This window comes from Nicotiana tabacum, chromosome 9 (assembly GCF_000715075.1).
Source record: "Nicotiana tabacum cultivar K326 chromosome 9, ASM71507v2, whole genome shotgun sequence".
In the NCBI taxonomy this organism is placed as follows: Eukaryota; Viridiplantae; Streptophyta; class Magnoliopsida; order Solanales; family Solanaceae; genus Nicotiana; species Nicotiana tabacum.
This window is the reverse complement of record NC_134088.1, coordinates 123,231,721-123,248,644: the sequence shown is the minus strand read 5'-3', so window position 1 is coordinate 123,248,644 and position 16,924 is coordinate 123,231,721. Positions and strand designations below refer to the sequence as shown.

The window sequence follows — 16,924 nt, the reverse complement described above, 5'->3', positions numbered from 1 at the left end:
TCTTGGGCTTCTTACACTTTTAGAACCCGTGTCAGAAACTATTTATATTTGGTAGCCGAAAAAATATATAAAATTTGTATAAGTTTTGTATATAATATATGTATATATATATAAATATTTTTCGGCTATTATTATGAGAGCGGCTATACAGTGTCATTTTCCCGTGGATCTTTCCTTGAGCTTACCTCTCTTAAAATGGCCCATTAACTTGTTGATATGGTTGGGAAATTTAAGCCCAACCATTTGCGCACATTGGCCCAATATTATCTGTCCTTGTTAAATGTTCTTGAACATCTATATATAAAGAGATATTAAAACTGTGAAATTCCCCGTATATAATTAAATACTAGGAAATATTTCGGGAAAATATAGCCTAAGGCGGAAAATGATATATCTTCTGCAAATTTAGCTTTAAATACTGCTCATTTTTTTTCTATCGCACTTGAAATGTTAAAGCGTAGTACAAACTGAAGTTGGATTCTATTTAATGTAAATCTCATATCTTTAGTGTCCCAGCACAATGTATCTCATTTTCCCTCTCTACTTTAATCAATTATTTGCACTATTTTCTCTAGGTTTATGTGGATTCTAAGAGTTTGTAAGTCTTCCGAGATAACTTCATTTCATGCACTACTCAAAAAATTGGAATTAGTTATGAAATTCGTCGCTAATCTGTCGCTAAATCGTTCGTAGCTAACATGATATTTTAATAATTTATCGCTAATATGTCACTAAGTAGGATTGGCGGCGAATTTTGTTGTTTAGCTACAGAATTTGTCCGTCGATAATTTCTATTTTTTAGTAGTGATGCAAATTCAGGTTTATCACGTCCTCTTTTAACGTACATTCACTCAATATAATTTTACATCTACAAAGCGGTGCATCGGCACATGGGGATTTGCAGTCGCACCATATATTTGTCACCTTTTAACCCGTACCCTATTTTTTAAAATTATTGATTTGGTAGCCATCTCACAAAAAATCTGTAATAATATGACAATTACACCCCTGACAAAAGATATAAAACAATTTCATCCTCTCCTCTTAGCAACTTTATAAAAAAATCAGAAACTTATCCAGATTCATCTTCAGAATCACACTTACATGAAGTTGTTTCGCCTTGAAGCTAAAACTTCATGCTAATGTAGCATGAAGTTGTTTCATGTTGAAGCTAAAACTTCATGCTAATGCATGCTGAAGTTATTTATCCTGCAGTCTACAGTTTTATCATGAATTTTATCTGAAACTTCAGTCTAAACATGCTGAAGTTATTTAGTTTATTTGCTAAAACTTCAGACTAAACACGCTGAAGTTATTTAGTTCATTTGCTAAAATTTCAGACTAAACATGCTGAAGTTATTTAGTTCATTTGCAAAAACTTGACACTAAACATGCTTAAGTTATTTGGTTCATTTGCTAAAACTTCACACTAAACATGCTTAAGTTATTTAGTTCATTAGCTAAAATTTCAGACTAAACATGTTTAAGTTATTTAGTTCAATTGCTAAAATTTCAGACTAAACATGCTTAAGTTTTTATCTTGTAGTATGTAATTTTAGTTCATTTGCTAAAACTTCAGACTAAGGGTGGCATGTGGGCCGGTTAGGACCGGGCCCGACGCAGGACCGCTAGCCCAAATGGGCGGTGGGCCTAAACGGTCATAACCGGATAGAACCGGGACCATGGAAAGGTGGGCTGGGTAGTGGGTCGGGCCCATAGGCGAGGCCCGCGAGACCGGGACCAGTTGGGAAGTGGGTCGGTTCAAGCGGTCCTAAATGGGCCTATCCGGGCCCAACGGCTAATTGTTTTTGAAACAACATTCTGCCACAGAAAGGACTGGAAACATAAAAAAAACTCAAAAAAGAAAAAAGAAAAAAAAGTAAAGAAAAAAAACAGTTGGAATAGGATTGTCTCGTAATGCATTCTTGCCCTTGTAACAAGGATTTTGGTTTCCAAAAAAATGTATATATATATATACACACACACACTATATTACATCTATATACTATATATACATCTTAATATATATATATATATATATATATATATATATATATATATATATATATATATATATATATATATATATATATATATATATTATAACGCATTGATTTGAATCTCTTTACAATATTTTTGTCTTTAAATTTGAATTAAAAAATTTAGGCCACAATTCTATAATATAATTTATAAGGAATTGCCTTAGATATTTTTATTACCATTTTTTTCTCTAACTTCTATAAAAAAAATTTAAAAAATAAAAAATATCTGTTGGGCCCACTTAGGCCCTGGACCGGCCCATTTAACCCGGGACCGTTAGTTCGTGGTACCGGTTCCGGACCGGTTCCAATAAGAAGCCTGCGAAGCCCGGGACCACTTAGGATCGGGTCCGCGAAGCCCACTTAGGACCGGACCCGGTCCACATGCCACCCTTACTTCAGACTAAACATGCTGAAAATTTTTAGTTCATTTGCTAAAATTTGAGACTAAACATGCTTAAGTTTTTGTCTTGAAGTATGTAATTTTCTAATGAGATTTTGCTAATGCATGCTGAAGCTATTTAGTTCATTTGTTAAAATTTCATACCAAAACATGCTGAAATTTTGTAATGTAGTCTACAGTTTTGTCATGAGTTTTATCCGAAATTTCAGTCTAAACAAGCTGAAATATTTTAGTTTATTTGCTAAAACTTCAGCCTAAACAGGCTTAAGTTTTTGTCCTGCAGTTTGTCAATAGTCTTTTATTTAAAAGGGCAAAATCGTCTTTTTAAAATGCTTTTAACAAAAGAATGGGTACGGATGCATACGAAAAAACAAAACAGGTATAAGTTAAAAAGAGACGACCAAATAGGGCGCCCCATGCAATTTTAACATCGACGCAGAACATATGACCAAACCATCTCAAGCGATCTTCTCTCATTCTGTGTATTACTTGCACTTAATGTGGCCATTTCTAATTTTATCTAATCTTGTATAACTACATATCCATTTTAAGATACGCATCTCAGCAGAGACGAATGTAGCTCACGAAATACGGATTCAACTGATCTCATAATTTTTATATATATATATATGTGTGTGTGTGTGTGTATGTGTGTGTAAAAGATCATCAAATCTCACCTAATATTACATTTTGAACCCTTAATTTTTAACATGCATTAGATTTAGTGATAAAAACATAAAGATTAAATCTATCAAGTTAAAATTCTGGATTCGTTTTTCTGCATCTCAAAATCTAATCGATTGCGTTATGACACGAAAGGAATCAGATTCTACATCATTCAACGGGAACGACAAATCTATCTAACTTTTTCGATATATTAATTATACAGTATTTCCTAAGTAAGATATGATAGCTGAAGAATATGATTTCAGCACTATAACACTTAAAAGAAGAATTAACCCAAATAACCGTCACTCTATCACTTAAATTAAAAATAGTCGGTGAATATATAATATATGTATAATTTATGTATTACATGTGTATAGTTATATATAATAAATATATAATCTATGTATATGATAAAAAAAAGTAAATAATTAATATGACCGACTATTTGTGTAAAAATCCCGTAATAGTTACTGCATAAATTGATGTTATTTGCATGTTATTGTCTTCAGAATTAGCCACGATTTGAGAACTTGAAAATATCCAGCAGAACTATATATAATTTGATAAAGGAAAGAGAAGAACTCCTATTTTAATAAAATTTAATTGTTTTTTGAATATCATAAGTTTATAATTGCAGTACCCTGTCAATTTCAGAGGCGCATTAATTTATTTATGGAAAGACACGAACTTTGAACAGAGCAAACAAACCAAAACAGTAATCACCTGAATTTTCCGCAATTTCTTGAACTGGTCTATTAAAAATTATTACTTAAGAAATACCATCCCAAAATGAATGACATGATACACAGTAACAAGTCTAAATATGTACGTTTTCATCATATAAAATACCGGGCAAATCATGAGCGTTAAATTTTATTTGTGGAAAAATAATAATTTATCAGTTATATATACTCTTAATTCATTCTATTTCATATTTGATCACTATCCATGAAATTAAGTATCACCAAACTTTCTAATTTCTTTTTGGGATCTTTACCGGTCATATTCACTATTTACTTTTTCTCACAATATACATAGATTATATATTGATTATAGATAATTATACATATATAATATATAAATTATGCATATGTTATACCTTCATCGGCTATTTTTAGTTTAAGTAATTGAGTGTGTGGCTATTTGGATTAATTCTTCTTTCTTTTTTCCTCACCCCAATAAAATTAACTTAGTCAAAAAATATAAACAGTGCCAATGTAAAAAAAGTCAGTTGTATATTGAACAATAAAAGGGCTAAAAAATTGCGAATATATGTACTATGGTAATTAGATCCATGTTTGTTGGCATGTTTTTCTCCAAAAAGTAACACATGCAGTTATGTTGCAGTCTGTCTAAGTCTAAACCATGTGAGGATTTTCTGGACATACTTTGAATATATACTTTTCTTTCCTTGTTTTCAACTAGAACTAGAACTAGAAAATCTTAGTCAAGAATCCCAGAAATTAGGGGATAAGAACTTCACTAGATAATACCTAGGAAAGGGAAGCTACTTTCCAAAATTCAACACTTGTTTTATGCCGAAATTCATGCAAAGCTATATTTTTAAATAAAAACTAATAACTAGGAAATAATATGGTTTATGTATTCTTGTCTTTCTATACGTATACCACAGAAAGTATGATTTTTTGTTGAAAAAGAGCATCAAAATTTTGATTACAAAAGAAAAAGTTGGAATTGAATTAAGACTATGACTAATCACCTGTCAAATTCGGGACATTCAAGATAACGAGGATGTCATATTAGTAAAATTGCACATGTTTATACTCATGCAATCTTGCTAATTGCATAGTTATAACAGACAAAATTGTTGGTGCTAATTAAATGATTGTCTTTCAATTATTCAAAAGCTTCGTCTATCTTTTCATTGCCTACCTAAGATAATACCGACTTCTAGAGGATAAAACACTGCCCAACCAAGCTTTATTGTTTCTTTTTTATTCTTTAATGAGAAAATGCAAATCTATTAGGACCCGTGTGACCATAGATTTTGCCAAAATAAATTTGGGTTTATTTGACAAACACATGTTTGGCCATAGAGTTTGCCTACATTTTGGCAAAATCCCAAATCCCAAAACCAGTTCAATAGCTGATTTTGGGCCAAATTATCACTATTATATTTTTTAAAAATTGTCCCAAACTTTTGTATTTTATAAAAGAGCCCACCATTTATTATTTTGTAACGATATTGTTTCGTCTACTCGGTCATCTGATAGTGTATCATGTAGTTCATTATAAAAATGATAATTTTGTATCAAATTTATTTATGTTCAGGACTATGGTTTGCAATAATATAATGAATGTTATTGATAATAGTACTGTTGGGTATTTGTGATAGTTTTTAGAATTTGTGGGTATAAGTCATGTTTCATGTTTTTCCAAACCAAACTTCACCCAAAACAGATGTCCAAATACATTTTCATCTTCAAACCAAACTTCACCCAAATTAAATTTTTTAGAATAAATTTAAAAATCTATGGCAAAACGCTAACTTAGATTGATTATATTTTTTTAGTTAATGATAGTGCCCGAATCCTGAATACCATAGTTTTTGTCCATAATCTATTTATTGTTATTGTTATCCATCACTTATATTACCATAGTTTTTGCATTCTACTTTATTAACGAGTAGGCTAGATTCATGGATGTAGAGCTCATACAAGGGTAACCTACAATAAATTTAGATTGCAACATGAAAAGGAAGATAAGTAACATTAACAATTGAAGTATATATATAAGTTATTTTTTTTTTGAGTTAAATTTAACTTTTCCTCTTGAATGAATAGTATAAATAGCAATGCTATTTTTTTATTTATTTAGAATTTTCAGGAAAATTCGCGGCCGCTATTCTTCACGTGCGCAATGAGTAACTTGCTCATTTTGAAATAGCCGCAAACCACACAGGAGAGCAATACTATTTTATTCTTCACTAACATTATATTTGAGGAAATTTATTACAATAATATTTAATTCTCATTTATAAATGGAGAGAGTCCTTATTCCATGTTCTTTCATATCTTCCATGCATGGACAAATAATTCCTTTGTCCTTCACTTGATTTCAATCTTTATAACATTATTGACCTTCTATTATTGTGGGCCAATAATAGTCAGAAGATAAGTAGGGTTCTTTCATAATTTCACCCTTGCCTTTTGGGACCCCTCCTGAATATTAGAGGCCAAAAATTTTCTTACATGTCTCAGGAAAATAATTAATATTTAAAATTGGACTGCTTCCTAACTCTGCCAAATTTGTGATTTTTTTTTTAATAAGGAGGCAATGGTTCAGACTTCAGATTACTGTCTCAAACAATATATTTGGTGGATCCAAAATTACTTGATGGGGCTTTTTTCATATGACTATTGTCTTGGATATCAACAAATTACAACGACTCCTTATCTTTAATCAAATATCTCGAGTTTGAACGCTTAGTATTAAGTCGCATTTGTTAAAGATCGGTTTATCTTTCAATAATGTGAAATTTTTTTGTGCAAATCAATATTTATTCGAATCTCAATACGGGTACTGAATATTGAATAGAAAACCAAAAAAGAAAATAACTATGTCTTGGATTTGTCAACACTTTCTTCCAAAATTCATTAAGCTGGATATAGAAACCTTGCCTACCGAAAAAGACAAGTCATTATATCAATATCGGATATTTCATTCTTTTAAGTAGTCTAATTTTATCAATTTAGGAGTTAAGAGAGATTGAGATGCAATTTGTTGGAATTTTAAAAGTTTTAAGAATTGTGTACTACATTACTAGGTAATGTTTTTCTCATATATATAAATTTTCGTGCGCATAATTACTCGGTAATTGCTTTGATGAAACTAACAAGTACGTAATGAAATAATTGAGGTAGAAACGAGGTAACTCAGACCACCACTATCATTAAAATTTTGAAAAATACTGAGTATGGTAAAAACGTTAATGAGTATGCAACTATATTTAATGTGAGCAACTTTATTATTATTATTCCATTAATTACGTGCCTTGATATTCTACGTTAATTGCTGACCGTAGTCAAGGGTGATAAGATGCCCAAATACTTACTATTTCAATAATATTTGTCATTCTTTATTTTATATCGATTAAATTTTGAACAAATAATTTATTCAAGTTCAATTTCGCTCTCAAAATTAAAGGTAACATACTACTCCCTCGGTTCACTTTTACTGGGCATGTATACTAAAGATAAATTTTTATTTTTACTTGTCACTTTACGCTTATCAAGAGAAGATAATTTTTTTTCTATTATACCCACAATATTTATTACTCATTTCAAATAATTTCTCAAATCCAATAAAATATGCATCAATTAATATGAGTATCGTGGTAAATTATGCACTTCATTTATAATTTCTTAAGGGGCGTAAAAAGTCAAAACGTGCCAAGTAAAAGTAAACGGAGAGAGTATTAATTAGGAGTTGTCTTTTCCGTTTTCCAAGTAACTACTCCCTCTGTCTCATATTATGTGTCGTGTTTCTTTTTTACATGTCTCTTAAGAAATATTAATTAGAAAATAGATTGAACTACTCTACCCTTATTTATGTCTTAAGAAATAATCTCTCTTCATTGAATATTTATTTTATTATGTGTTATCTCTATCTTCAAGAATAATTATTATTAAGGGTAAAAAAGGAAAAAAATAATCAATTTTGTCTTAAACTTTTAAAATGAGAAATAATTTGAGACAACTATTTTTAGTAATCAGGACTATTAATATGAGACGGAGGGAGTACAAAAAATTCGGTTCAAAAATGTTTTAAAATGTCCTACATGTAAAGTAGAATTTACTCTTTCTCCTTTTGTATACTTGTGAAAATCATTAATTTTTTTCTAATGCCTACGCTCCTCCCATAACTCCCACCTCCGAAAATTAATGCAAGAAAATAAAATTTTTGCTATTTAATTTGTTAAGAGTACCTCCGAAAATTAATGCAAAATAAAATAATTCTTGTGTTAAGGCTCTAATATTTTTATTCTTTAATTTGTTAGGAGTACCTCCGAAAATTAATGCAAAAAAAAAAAAAATATTGTGTTCAAGGCTCTAATATTTCATTAATTTGTTCATTCCAATAACTTGGATGACTACTTGCCACGTGGTCCAACACCTAGCCATTTCTCATCACCTTCATCTAATTAATAATTCCCCTTTAATATTCTCTTTTTTTTTTCTTTTTTTTTTTCTATTTCTTACTCCTGTCTCAATCTTATCCCTACGCATGTTGACTTGTTAACTCAAATTGATACACAACATGTGAAGGGCAAAATCGTCAGAACAGAAAAAACCCTCACAGTACTATATAAAACCCTACATAGTCTCACTCTTTTCAACGTGCATGAAGTTAAAAATCCACATGCAAAGTTGTACTCTTCAAAAGAAAAAGAGTGTAACTGAGTTCTAGAGAGAGAAACTGACTCACTGAGTTCTAGAGAGAGAAACAAAAACCCTCATGATGGGCAGCTTCTTATACATCACCACCTTACTTCTTGGCATAATCTCGGCCGTACAATGCTGCCCGCCGTCTGATCGGGCAGCATTGTTAGCTTTCCGAGCTGCCCTAAATGAGTCCTCCTTGGGCATTTTCAACACGTGGCAAGGTTACGAATGTTGCCACGGATGGTACGGGGTGAGTTGTGACCAGTTAACTCACCGAGTCGCTGACATTAACCTTCGAGGCGAATCAGAGGATCCTCTCTTCCAAAAAGCTCATAAAACCGGTTACATGACCGGAACGATCTCTCCGGCGATATGTAAGCTAGAAAGGCTTTCTAGTCTTACTATCGCCGATTGGAAGGGCATTACTGGCCCTATTCCATCATGTGTTACGTCCTTACCATTTCTCCGAATCATTGACTTGATCGGAAACAAGCTAACCGGAGAAATCCCCTCCGAAATAGGTCGATTGAGTCGACTCACCGTGTTAAATGTAGCTGATAACTGTCTTTCCGGTAGGATCCCTCGTTCCTTAACCAATTTATCATCTTTAATGCATTTAGATCTCCGTAACAACCGAATATTCGGAACCCTACCAACAAATTTCGGAAAATTAAGGATGTTAAGTCGAGCTTTACTTAGTGGAAACCGTTTAATTGGAAAAATTCCATATTCTATTTCCTATATCTATAGACTTTCCGATTTGGATCTTTCTTTAAATAAACTCTCTGGTACAATACCACCATCTCTAGGCAAAATGCACGTTCTTGCAACATTAAATCTTGACGGTAACAATATTTCTGGTACTATACCACCAACGTTAATTAATTCTCGTATCAATATTTTGAATTTGAGCAAGAATTCAATTGAAGGTTACATTCCTGATTCATTTGATGAAAGATCGTATTTTATGGTTATGGATTTATCGTACAACAAATTAAGAGGGAAAATTCCGAAGTCGATTTCGTCGGCGACATTTATCGGTCACCTTGACGTTAGTCACAACCACCTCTGCGGCCAGATTCCGGCAGGTTCTCCGTTCGACCACCTTGAAGCTTCGAGTTTTACTTATAATGATTGTCTTTGTGGGAAACCCCTTAAACCTTGTCGTTAAATGTAATTTCTAGTATTAGTTACATTTTAAAATAATTTATTTTTTTGGTTTTTCGAGATTTTTAACACTTTATATATGGTGAATATGCTTGTGTTGTGTAACAGTATAAAGTAAAAGAGTGTTTGGTAGGTATGTAAGTTTAAATATATTATTGTGTTTTGGGATATGGAAATTTTATTTTAAGAGTACTATTTATTATTCAAAAGTCAATAAAGTGAACTTTTACATGAAAAATTAATGCAGTATTCACCCATGATTTGGTGAAGAGTCGCGCCCCAAGAGATGTGATGTAGACGGCATACCATAATATAAGTATTAGTGGATACTTTCACGGTTCAAATCCGTAACTTATAAATTATACGGAGATAATTAGCTAAATAAAAATTACAATTAATGATCCATAATATATAAGTGAAACTAGCTACTAGAAAATGAACGTACAAATATGGAGTGAAAAACTTTATGGGGAAAAGAGGAAGTTGAATCCCTACCGACATCGATTTAATTTGGATGTGAAAAATCCTCCTAACCAACCTTAGTGTTTTCTTTAGAAAATATTCTTTACATTTTGACTAATATCAATCAAAATATTTGGTTTTAAATCTTTGGATTGTCCCATCAATTGTGAACTCCTAAATTTAGGTACGAACGATTTAGTAACATGAACTCGACTACATATGCTAGCCATAAATTATTACTCCCTCCGTTCACTTTTATTTGACATGTATATTAAAAATAGATTTTTATTTTTACTTGTCACTTTACGCATATCAAGAGAAGACAATTTTTTTTTCTTGTTATACCCACAATATTTATTACGCATTTCAAATTATTTTATCAAATCCAATAAAATATGCATCAATTAATATGAATATCATGGTAAATTATGCATTTCATTTATTATTTTTTAAGAAGCGTGAAAAGTCAAAACGTGTCAAGTAAAAGGGAACGGATGGAGTATTTTAGTTATGATTTTTCATTTCTTTTAAAAAACAAAAACATAGATTCTATCCACTTGAAGTTTAGAAAAAGGAAGAAAAAAAAGAATTGCTAACCTCTTATAGTCCGTTTTAAAACGACACAAAGATTATATATATCCAGAATAAGGTAAAGATGGACAGACCAAATGAGAAGAATTTACCCAAGTGGCTTGGTTGTTTCATTTTAAATCATTATCTCCAATTATATTGCTTAGTTTAATTTAGAAATCACATGTCGCACTTTGAAGATCACGTGGTGATCTCTTCGTAAATAGAAACAATAAATTCTAACAGGTTGGTTTCAAATTCAATTCCTCTCATTAATTGTGTTCACGCATCGGCAGTTCCTCCCATTAATTCTTTCTTTTCAATAAATGGTGGTATTTTAGGTCATTTCCATGCTCTTGAGTTTATAATTAAAATAAAAAAAAAAGGTAGTTCGATACGTGAAACATCTTGTGTTCAAGCAGGTCCGAGTAATTATGTGCATCAATGCTTACTTAGACAAAAATATATCACCGTCTATGTTCTCTCTCTTGTGATTTGAACGCTTAATTTTTGTCAGTGGCGAATCTAGAATTTTAATAATATGAGTACACTACTAAAAAAGGAGAAAAAAAAGAAAGTGTTAAGTGGGAATAAATCCCTACTGCTCAACTCAACATTCAACAAAATACATCATTTAGCCTCGTTTGAGCATGAGTGTCAACAGATATTATTAGATATATTATAAAAAATATGTACATAAAATACCTAGTTTAGAGGAAAGACCACGTATTCACGTGTCCCAGATAAATCCACCCCAGATTTTAGTGCTCTATTTAGTGTGAATCAGTTTGCGTTGACATCAACTATTTCATGGATTACTTACTATCTCTCACTAGTACATATAAATAAAAAGTAATCAGTAGCGGATCCAAAATTTTCACCAAGGTATGTAAAAATATAAATAATTAGATATAACGAAAAGTCAAAGGAAGTCAATATACAGTAAATCTACATAAAATAAAAAAATTTATCTAGTGATATAGTATAATTTTTTCGGTGAAGAGGTATCGATTTATACCCCTTAGTTCAATGTGGCTCCGCCGCTGTCATATCACCACGTTTTTTGGACTCGGTTTTGATTTAAACACTTGTTATTCATGATTTTTATCCCATTTTATTAACAGTTAGATCCACTTCATTAATCCGTAGGACACATGTAATTGCTGCTGCTGCGGTAAGGTGCCGACGATGAATGCTTTTCAAGACAACACATGTGATTGTCTCGTTAGTGGACCACAGTCCATAGCCTTCATTCAATTTCAAGAGAACAGTTTGGCATATATTCATATGAAAGATTTCTCCTTTCATTTTTTGGTTTCTTTTTCAATATTCGGTATTCGCATCGAGACCCTGACTAATCCAAATTCACGCGGTATATGATCCACTAAAGAAAGAAATATTTTATATCAGAATTTTTTTCAACCCGAAATTTTTGATTAAGCGTGAAAAAGTTTCTATTTATCTAGGACAATCCTTGATTATGACAGCTTTCTTTTTAAAAAGTTAGTATTGCAGTTAGTTACTTTACCCACCCTCTCTAGCTCTCTTTTTTCTTCCTTTCACTTTTCTCTCAATTATTGGGAATTTGGAATGACTTGTTTCACTAGACCTTATAGTATTACTTTTGTAGCTTTCACAATTTAGCTATAGTTTTGGCAGGAGATCTAAGAACATATTGGCCTAAATGATGTGGAATATTTCTTTTTTGGTTACATGAGTATCTAGTAAATAATTTGTGGGATTTTTCTAATAATACTAGTCTTAGTGTACGCGCTTTGCGTGTGTTCCCATATTAATAAATACGTAATTTTTTAAAAAGGTATGTAAATATTATATCAGATACAATATTTGAATTATATAAAATTATAATTAAGTTAAAAAATTCCTGAAAATGATGAATATTGTTCCTATTGTTATTATATTGTATTTGTAAAATATTTCAGAAGAAGAAAACAACGTATAGACAGAAATATAGAAGAAGTAGAAATTAATCCGAGCCCACTGAATTCACAGTGTTTCCTTAAGGATCTTAATCCCCTCCTAGTACCCGAGGTTGTGGATTATTTCCTCCCAGGATAGAACGAACTACACACTGGTATAGCGGTACTTCAAACCCTAGTGTTTCGATAAACACAAATGGCGGCAGCAAATCACACTTACTGTTGTAGTTAAAACAATGCAGAAAGGAAGAGGAGAATTTAAAATTTTGTTGAGGTTTTTGTTATTTAAGATGAAATAGTCTTAAAATTAGGGTGAATGGGAAATGGAGGGAAAAATAAAATTTTTGAGTAAAATTTTAAGTTTTTCCCTCTTGACAATGAGACATTGTCATGAAATAGTCTTAAAATGAGGGTGAATGGAAAATGGAGGGAAAAATAAAATTTTTGAGTAAAATTTTAAGTTTCCCCCTCTTGACAATGAGACATTGTCCCATATTGGAAGAGGAAAAGATTTTTGGTGGGCATATATATAATTGCTCTTCTTGTAGCTCTTAAAGAGTTAAGAAGAAAGCAAGCCTCGCGCCGTCGTCGTCGTCGCTCGCTCGGCTCGGCTCGGCTTCGGCTTCGGTATGTGTGATTTGCTACCGAACTTTGTGTTCGCTGAAACACTGGGGTTTGAAGTACCGCTACACCAGTGTGTGATTCGTTCTATCCTGGGAGGAAATAATCTATAACCTTGGGTACTAGGAGGGGATTAAATTCCTTAAGGAAACACTGTGAATTCAATGGGCTCGAATTAATTACAGTTTCATTACGATAACTTATATTTTCCAGAATTATTATTTACAAATACAGCAATATTGGCGGGACTAACAAATTTTTCGTAAGGAAAATCTGAGGGAATGGTCTTCTATTTATAGCCAACAGATTGAGTTTAAATGAAGAGATGCAACTCTTCAGAAGGTCTATCATGACTGTTTACGTAAAACGGCCATAACATAAATGACTATTTATGCAAAATAAAACGGAAATTCAAAACGCGGAGGAAAATTAATTTTCCGTTACAAAAACGGATAATTTTGATTAAATAATATTATATTAATATTTTATATTAACAAATAAATTTGGTCCAAAAAATTAATCAATCAATCATTTGATCGAAGCCGAAAACGAGCGAGCGACGACGGCGCGAGGCTTGCTTTCTTCTTAACTCTTTAAGAGATAGAAGAAAAGTAATTGTATATATACACATCAAAAGTCTTTTCCTCCTCCAATATGGGACAATGTCCCTTTGTCAAGGAGGGAAAATCAAATTTTTTATTTTTCCTTCCATTTCTCATTCACCCTCTTTCAAGCTAAAATAAGCTTAAAAAATCCAACACCTATCAATAGATGAAGAAATAAGTCACTCATAAGTTTTCAGATGCCTTATTCTGATATGAGGACTTATGTAAAAATATTTTATAAAAATTATTATAAATTTTTTGACCTAATAATGAAAATAAACTACAAAAATACTTTTAACAACGATTCTTCAAAGATTTGTCAAATAAATAAGAAAGGACTTATATATAAGTAAAATCTTACCTAATTTAAATTGCTAATAGTTCTACATAGTTCGAATTAGAATATTTAATAGCCAAAATTTCAGCTAATTTAAAAGTCATAAATATTAGAAAAATTAACTAATAAATATTATGTAATGTGAAATTTATTTTTTTAAAATAAAAAGGTAGATGAATATTGTGTGTAGAAATTCCGTGCTTTTGCAATAGTACATATAAGTAGATAAATAGACATTTTATATTTGTCCACCATTTACCTCACTAAAATCTTGTAGTATTAAAAAACCCTCATTACAAAAGTTGGCTAATCAGCTAAAGTTAATGTCTCTAATTTGTAGTTTCAGTCTTTCATCATATAATTGATCAACATATTTAAGGTAAAAGGCTATTAAACGTTGAATTAATGGAACGGTGAGGATTAATGATGCATGAAATTCTTTAAAACTCGAGATAAAATTTCTTCCTAAATATTAAAAATTCTTACATAGTTCAAATACGGAAAGATTTTAGCAGTTAATTTTAGTTAATTTTAAAGTCCTAAATCTTAGGAAAATATTTCTAAATATTAGGAAATTAATTAAATGACTATTTTAAAATATTAGAAAATTAAATAAATGTCTATTTTGTCCAATATGAACTCGATTTCTAATGGATAAAAAAGGCGAATGACATTTCGCTAAGAGTTTTCGTGCTTTTAATATAACTAGTCTTAAGATACGTGTGTTGCACGTGTATATAATGTCATTAAAGTAAAATTTGTATACAAGAAAAAATTAATTATGTAAAATAGAAAATAATATTAAAATAACAGTGACAAAAACAAACGTGATTACATAGACGTAGCAATTGGATATTTTCAGTGCTTGCAACGATAAACAAATTAGTTAAATTAGTTATATATTATTTTAATTATAGGTATTTTATTTTATGAGATAATACTATTTTAGTATATTATTGAATCTAACCCAATTTCTCTTTCATAAATGTCGGGTCCAAACACACTCACGCAAGTATACGTGGTCGTCAAGTAATAAAGTAGTGAATAAAGTATCGTTCCCACGAAGACTTATGATTAACTTTTGACTAATTCAAACTCGAATAGCTTATTGATTCAAGATATTTCTAACAAAATATATAATTTTCTAAATTACTACCTAAAGACTATCAAATAATGAATTGCTAAGAATTAAACACAATACTTAAATAGTTTCGAATAACAATCAATAGGATATAATATTCCAGGGTCACGGGTTATCTAACATTCATGTTGCATTCTTAGTTTAAAATAACTAAATGATTTATCTGAATTGTTGATTCATAGGGTTAATTTCACTCGTAAGAATCTGTCGAGTTCTTACTCGCCTATTCAAGTTAACTTAATACCTATATGTCTATGGAATTAAGTTTAACAAGAACGCATTTACAATTCCTGTATTGCAACCGAGTAAGGCAATTAGGTATATGTCTATCCTAATTGCGAATCCGTTCCCCGATGCCCGGGTTTGAGAACTTACTCTATTTACTTCTATATGCAATCTAGGGTTCCCACTTTCGAGTTCAACTCTAGATTCGTAGATAGTATTTTACTGTTAGCTACTCAGCAAAATAATTAAAAACAGAATTAAATAAACAACCCAATATGATAAACTCAACGTCGTCAAATTAAACTTCAAACATCAACATTCATGTATACCCATGACCCTAGAATATTAGGGTTCTTAGCCACTCATATTCAGGCAATCATCCAAAATTTCATAAGAGTGCATAAGAATCAATCAAAGAAAGAGAGAATAAGAACTCAAGACGAATTCCGTGGTTTTAGAACTTGGTTATAGCTTCTCCCTCTTCTTCTGATCTCCCCCCTCTCCCCCCTAAAAAAAGCGTTTTTAAGCTTATATATTGCGTCCAAAAGTCGTGGGCTAGAGTTCTCCTAACCCTAGTCCAAATCGGCTTCAGGGGTTGATGCTAAGGTGGATGCGACGCATCCACCTCGTCCTCCATTTCTTAACTTTGCATGTGAGGGTGGACGCGACGCATCCACCTTCTCTTCTACTTCCCAGTTTTGCATGCGAGGGTGGATGCGACGCATCCACCCTTCTCTTCTACTTCCCAGTCTCGGATGCTATGGCGGACGCTATGGGCCGACTTCACTGCTAAGGGTGCACGAAAGATGATGTTTTTCTAGGTTGGATGCGACGCATCCAACCCTTCTTCCTCTGGCTAGACCACCTTTTCTTCATATTTTGCACTCCAAACACCTTAAATCGTCACACATAACTTAATTAGTCATAAAACCAATAATTAAACCATGTTGGGAATTTTAAAGATCAAATAACATCAAGAAGTAGTTAAAACATGGGTAAAGTAACATCAACACATATCGAAATATGCCAAACATCACTACCCCACACTTAACCTTTGTTCGTCCTCGAACAAACCATCCTATAGTAGACGAAACATAATTAAGCTCTTATCATTCAAAGCACACTGCACCTATGACCGTGGTTATTTGCAACAATTAGGCTCTAGGCTATGCATCACATACCCTTCCCTTTACTTATGCCCTTCTTTAAAAATATTCAAACAAGTCAGCATGCTCATAACAGTCCTAGCCTCAAAAACCGACTCATTGTCACAATGTACTCGTGGCTTGAACACCCAACATCCTAGAGAAGTCTAATAATGTTACCTATCCCTCTTGAAA

The 16,924-nt window shown here is 31.8% G+C and overlaps 1 protein-coding gene across 1 annotated transcript; it reads left to right on the top strand.

The window, feature by feature from the left end:
* The first annotated feature begins 8,589 nt into the window (after positions 1-8,589).
* LOC107789149 (DNA-damage-repair/toleration protein DRT100-like) lies at positions 8,590-9,687 on the top strand. The gene is given in 1 exon segment (NM_001325465.1): positions 8,590-9,687. A coding segment is annotated over 1 exon segment (1,098 nt).
* The last annotated feature ends 7,237 nt before the right edge of the window (positions 9,688-16,924 follow it).